Source organism: Camellia sinensis, chromosome 2 (assembly GCF_055761805.1).
Source record: "Camellia sinensis isolate YWXY chromosome 2, ASM5576180v1, whole genome shotgun sequence".
NCBI lineage: Eukaryota > Viridiplantae > Streptophyta > Magnoliopsida > Ericales > Theaceae > Camellia > Camellia sinensis.
In genome coordinates, this window is record NC_138962.1 from 56,989,527 (window position 1) to 56,995,897 (window position 6,371).

Genomic DNA, 6,371 nt, shown 5'->3' on the forward strand with positions numbered 1-6,371 from the left:
TCAATTTCTGATTCGAACGCCGATAAGGCTTTCAATTCGCAGTTTAAAGTCAAAGACATGAAAAGATCATTTTATGGCAAACAGATAGAAACACATAAATAATGCAATACACATGCAAATAAATTCCAAATCCTTCCTAGATTACTGTTAAGCATAATTAATCATGAATTAGCATTAATCGGAGGCCGGGGTCATTACAGTCTTCCCCCCTTAAAAGAGTTTGGTCCTCCAAACTCGAATTACCTTCATTCTGAATCAACATTGGGTCCAATGGGAACAATTCCAGATATCTCTTCATCATGTCTTCCTCGGTTTCCCAAGTTGCATAGGTTCCTCCGTGGTTTTGCCAATCAACTTTTACCAACAGTATTTCTTTATTTCTCAACCTTTTGATCCGGCGATTCACAATCTGGATAGGTCTTTCCTCATAAGTGTAGTCATCTTTCAAAAGCACATGTGTCAGTTCAATGACGTGGAGTGGATATCTCAAATATTCTCGTAGCATCGATACATGAAAGACGTTATGCATGTGTTCCATTACTGGAGGCAAGACTACCCGATACGATACCGGATTGATCTTTTCGAGAACTTCATAAGGTCCAACATATCTTGGCGCCAATTTTCCCTTAACACCAAACCGAGTTTGACCCTTCATCGGGGTCACCTTTATGAACACATGATCCCCAACTTCATATTCTCTATCTCTTCTTCGGACATCAGCATAGCTTTTCTACCGACTTTGTGCAGTTTTCAGGTGTTGCTGGATCAGTTTCACTTTCTCGGTTGTTTCTTGCACAAGTTCCGGTCCTAACAAAGGTCTATCACCTACTTCAGCCCAACATAGCGGAGATCGGCATTGTCTTCCATACAAAGCTTCGTACGGAGCCATTCCAATGCTTGAATGGTAACTGTTGTTGTACACAAATTCAGCTAATGGCAAGTAGATCTCCCAATTCTCTTGGAAGTCTAACACGCACATTCTAAGCATATCCTCCAGAGTTTGGTTCGTTCGTTCAGTTTGGCCATCTGCCTATGGGTGATAGGCACTGCTCAGTCTCAATTCAGTCCCCAAAGCCTGTTGCAAACTCTGCCAAAATCTCGATACAAACTTTGAGTCCCTGTCAGACACAATAGATACTGGCACTCCGTGCAATCTCACAATTTCAGTCATATAGATATTGGCCAATTTATCAGTATTCTAAATAGTTTTGATAGGCAGAAAATGGGCAGACTTAGTTAAACGGTCAACTATAACCCAGATAGAGTCCATAACTCGAGAAGAACGAGGCAATCCCACAATGAAGTCCATGGTAATATGCTCCATTTCCATTCTGGTATTGGGAGTGGTTGTAGCAAACCAGCGGGTCGTTGATGCTCAGCTTTAACTTGTTGGCAATGTAGACATCTAGCCACAAAGTCTGCAATACTCTTCTTCATTCCAGGCCACCAAAAATTCCGTTTCAAATTATGGTACATTTTCGTGTTCCCCGGATGCATAGCAAACTTACTACTATGAGCTTCAGTCATAACACGTTTTCTCAAATCACCATAATCGGGTACACAAAGACGGTTATGAAATTTCAGTACATCATTCTCAAACACAAATCCTAGCCTTGGCTTCGAATCAAATTCCTCTATAATCTTTTTCAAGTGTTCATCTTCACATTGTTTTTGTTTGATCTCATCAAGAATTGTAGATTGAGCAGAAATAGCAGTTGACAGCCCAACTTGTTCTAGGTCATTTGGCATTTCTTTTCGGTTGGACAACAAACATGACAAACTTACACCGGATTTTCGGCTCAAGGCATCAGCTACGGTATTAGCCTTTCCCGGATGATACAAAATTTGCAAGTCATAATCCTTGATTAGTTCTAACCATCGCCTCTGTCTCATATTCAATTCCTTTTGGGTGAAGAAGTATTTCAAGCTCTTATGGTCGATGTACACCTCACAAGTTACCCCATACAAGTAGTGACGCCAGATTTTCAAAGCAAACACCACAGCTGCTAATTCAAGATCGTGTGTTGGGTAATTCTTTTCATGAGGTCGAAGTTGTCTAGAAGCATAGGCAATCACCCTTCTGTTTTGCATTAGTACACACCCCAAGCCTTTATAAGAAGTATCACTGTACACTTGAAACCCATCAGTACCATTAGGCAAAGTTAAGATTGGTGCAGTCACTAACCTGGTTTTCAACTCTTGGAAAGCTGCCTCTCTTTGTTCGCTTCAGTCAAATGGCACATTTTTCTGAGCTAACTGAGTCAATAGCAGGGCAAGCTTGGAAAAGTCTTTCACAAACCTCCGGTAGTAACCTGCAAGTCCCAAAAAACTTTGAACTTCTGTCACATTTGTTGGTCTAGGCCAATCCACAATGACTTCAATTTTCTGGGGGTCAACAGAAACTCCGTCCTTGTTGATTACATGTCCCAGAAATGCCACACTATCAAGTCAGAATTCACACTTGGACAATTTAGCATACAATTTCTTTTCTCTCAAAATCTGCAAGGTGGTTCTCAGATGGTTCTCATGTTCTTCCCTGTCTTTAGAATAAACCAAAATGTCATCAATAAATACAACAATGAAGTCATCCAGATATGATTTAAACACCCTATTCATAAGATCCATGAAAGCTGCAAGTGCATTGGTCATCCTAAACGGCATAACTAAAAACTCATAATGTCCATATCTAGTTCGGAATGCAGTTTTCTCTATGTCCTTAGCTCTAACCATTAGTTGATGATATCCGGACCTGAGATCAATTTTAGAAAACACTTGGGCACCCTGAAGTTGATCAAACAAGTCATCTATTCGGGGCAGAGGGTACTTGTTCTTGATAGTCACTATATTCAATTCCCGGTAGTCTATACACAATCTCAAAAATCCATCATTCTTTTTGACAAACAAAACTGGAGCACCCTAAGATGAAGTACTCGGACGGATAAATTTCTTATCTAACAGTTCCTGCACTTGGGTTTTCAATTCTTTCAATTCAGAGGTAGGCATTCTATAGGGAGTCTTGGAAATAGGTTGTGTCCCCAGAAACACTTCAACAGTGAATTCAATCTCCCTATCAACTAAGTCCCTAGGTAAGTCAGTTAGAAACACATCAGGAAAATCACAAACAACAGGGATTGTTTCTACAGTAGTACTGTCAGATGGTGCAGTCAGTATACAACACAGGTAACCCCTACATCCCTTCCTAAGGAGTTTTACAGCTTTCATAGCCGAAATCAAATACGGGGAAGGAACTACCCCATTCCCAATAAAAGTAAATTTAGGCATTCCCGGTGGTCTAAACACAACAGTTTTATTTGCACAGTCAATGGTAGCACAGTATTTAGTCAACCAGTCCATCCCCAAAATACAATCAAAATGACTAATATCCAAGGGTAATAAATCCACATATAACACCATATCACCAATCATAATATCACACGCCGGATACACATGAGTACACATCATAGAATCCCCAGACGGTGTGGATACAGATAACACATATGTCATTTATTCCAGTGGTCTAGTCAATTTTCGAGAGAAAGCATGCGATACAAAAGAATGTGTAGAACCAGAATCTATCAGTACACATGCATTTTGAGAACATACAGAGAGTGTACCTAACACCACAGTATAGGTGTTGGGTACGTCACTAGGCACTAAGGCGAACACTCTCCCTTGCCTTAATGTTTCACTGTTTTCATTCCCTCTAACATCGGCCATTACATTTGGTCTTGCTGCGGAAACAGACCTGGTGGAACTTGTCATAGGACGGTTAACCTCATTGGATTTCATCGGGCAATCCCTCACCATGTGGCCAGTCTTGCCACAGCGAAAACACGCACCTGATGCTCGATAACAGGCACCCATGTGCTTCTTTTCGCAGTCGGGGCAGTTTAGAGTAGATCCGCTACTTTGGCTAGAGCTGCCGGAGGATCCTGTATATTGCCTTTTCGAAAACGACCAGCCTTTCTTGAAATTGGGTCCAGTCCTCTTTCCTCTCCATTCTGTTGTTGTTGTTGTAGTTTGTTTCTTAGCTGCTACTGTGGCTTCTGCCATCAATGCCCTGTCAAGTACCTCCACATAAGTAGGTAACTTTAGGACACCCACTCGGTCAAATATTTCTAGGTCCAGCCCTCCCTCAAACTTCCGTGCTTTCTTGTAATCAGTATCCACCATATGTGGAGCAAAACGAGCCAACTCGGTGAATTTAGCTTCATACTTTGCTACAGCCATTCTTCCCTGTTTAAGTTCTTGGAATTCCAACACTTTCCGATCCCTGAAACATTGGGAAAAGTACTTATCGTAGAAGATAGCATTAAATTGTGCCCATGTCATATTCTCATTGCCATTTCGGATCAGTAACCACCACCTGCGAGCTTCATCTTTCAAAGTATAGGTGGATAGGAGGACTTTCTGAGTTTCGGTACAAGGGAACACTTCATATAACTTCTCAATTTCAAGCAGCCATGTCTCTGCTTTCAAAGGTTCAATTCCACCATAGAACGTTGGCGGTTTTATTTTCATAAATTTCTGTGTCAGATTGATGATGTTAGCATTATCTACCTCGGCTTGTGCTGGTGGAGGCGAAGGAGGCAAAGGTTGTTGTCTCTGTTGTTGTGTCCAGGCTCCAGTCAACGCTGCTAACATCTGTTCCATTCGGCCCATGCGGGCCTTCGAAGATTCACCTTCACCATTTCCCTTTGCATTGTCCATCTTACTATACAAACATCAAACGATAATAAACACAGGCATAATCTTATTCGTTTCCTTCAATTCATTTGATTCAAATGTACATTCAGTTTTCATATTCAGTTGTATTACCACACACTCATACATGCAGATGGAATGCCCCTAACTCTTACTAGGACATCTTAAGCTCATACGGACCTGTGTGTGCGGTAGAACACGTGCTCTGATACCACTCTGTCACGACCCAAACCCGCCCCTATGGGTTTAGCACCGTAACCAGCCAGTAATCCGTGGATTATCAAAGGCCTCTGAATAGATTAACAAATAATAAGAGGCTGCGAAAACAATGATACAAAATAGACAAGGTCCAATGAACTGTAACAACGTACATGGGACAGAACATTTTAAAACTTACTTATAGATATATAAGCATGCCAGTCCGGATACACAATATTTACAAATATTTGCAGAAGTGAACTTCCCAAGATCTGACTTTACAAATAGTTACAGAGACTAGCATGAAAATAAAAACAGCCTTGGCGTTAGACTTCGGACGAAACCTCCTCGGGAGGCGCAATGGTTGGCTGACCAAAAACAGTACACAAGGGCGTCAACTCTGGCCCTGATCATGTGCCGGCTCACCTATATACATAATATAAACTATGAACGAAAGCCCAGTGAATAATAACAGGGTAAAGGGGTTATATGAATGATGTCCAGCACAAGTTAGAATCCATCATTTAAATCAGAGCATAATCAGACTTCAAAACAGAAACAGATTCACATATATTTACATATTCAGATTTTGCATAAGATCATACGTGGTACACCCATTAGCTATCAGAACAGATTAGTCCAGAGACCCACATACATAGTTGGTACCAACGACCATAGAGGTCCATATCTTGCGCGCAAGTAGCCATGATATTGTTACCCCCAGGCAAGAGCCACGTGCAGATTGGCTGCGGTATTGTTACCCCTGGGCGAGGGCCACATACAGATTGGCCGTGGTATTATTACCCTCGGGCGAGGGCCATGTGAACTAAGGGTGCCACAAATACTTTTCAAAAAATTGGACATTCATTCATCATTCGTAAGATAGCATTTCAGAAAACAGATTATACCATACCAGTCAAAAAATACTTAGGTTAAACATAACTTTATAGAGTTATTACTCACAGTGGGCTTGGAGACAGACAGACAAAGCAGATCGATCAGACAGGACATGGCACGTGACCTACATGACACATAACAGATATATACTTGAAACACACGTTCTAAATGTACAAAACTTATGCCGATAGTTCTTAGTGTGTTTCTAACCTTAAATCCTCACTATAGAGTCTAAAACATGGCCTATGAATGCCTACGCTCGAGCGGACATGCAGACAAAAGGAATCCGCTCGAGCGTGGATTACTCCGCTCGAGCAGGCTGTAAGCTACAGTAAAAGTACTGGATGCATGAAATTCATGCTCGATGGGCGCTCGATACCCGCTCGAGCGTGAGACACAAGTCCTCGCTCGAGCGGACTGTAAACATAGGCAAAGTACTGGATACACAAAATTCCCGCTAGAGCGTCATTTTACCCGCTCGAGTGTACTGCATGAACTCAGTATGTACACTCGAGCGTGGAGTTACCCGCTCGAGCATGAGTCCAAAATCTGGAATTTCCAGATTTGAACCT

General features: G+C 41.7%; 1 protein-coding gene across 1 annotated transcript; it reads right to left on the reverse strand.

Moving 5' to 3' along the window:
- Nucleotides 1-2,226: 2,226 nt before the first annotated feature.
- Nucleotides 2,227-4,710, reverse strand: LOC145813782 (uncharacterized). Its single transcript, XM_082909840.1, has 2 exons — nt 3,746-4,710; nt 2,227-2,440 (listed from the first exon to the last, which is right to left on the reverse strand). Exons 1-2 carry the CDS (start codon nt 4,708-4,710, stop codon nt 2,227-2,229), a joined length of 1,179 nt encoding a protein of 392 aa, XP_082765966.1.
- Nucleotides 4,711-6,371: the final 1,661 nt, after the last annotated feature.

Excerpts from the sequence above, each read along its gene's own strand:
- LOC145813782 (XM_082909840.1), bottom strand. The coding sequence starts at position 4,710 with ATGGACAATGCAAAGGGAAATGGTGAAGGTGAATCTTCGAAGGCCCGC. Across the intron at positions 2,441-3,745 it reads CCTATGACAAGTTCCACCAG|TGTGGCATTTCTGGGACATG; the intron begins GTCTGTTTCCGC and ends CTGACTTGATAG.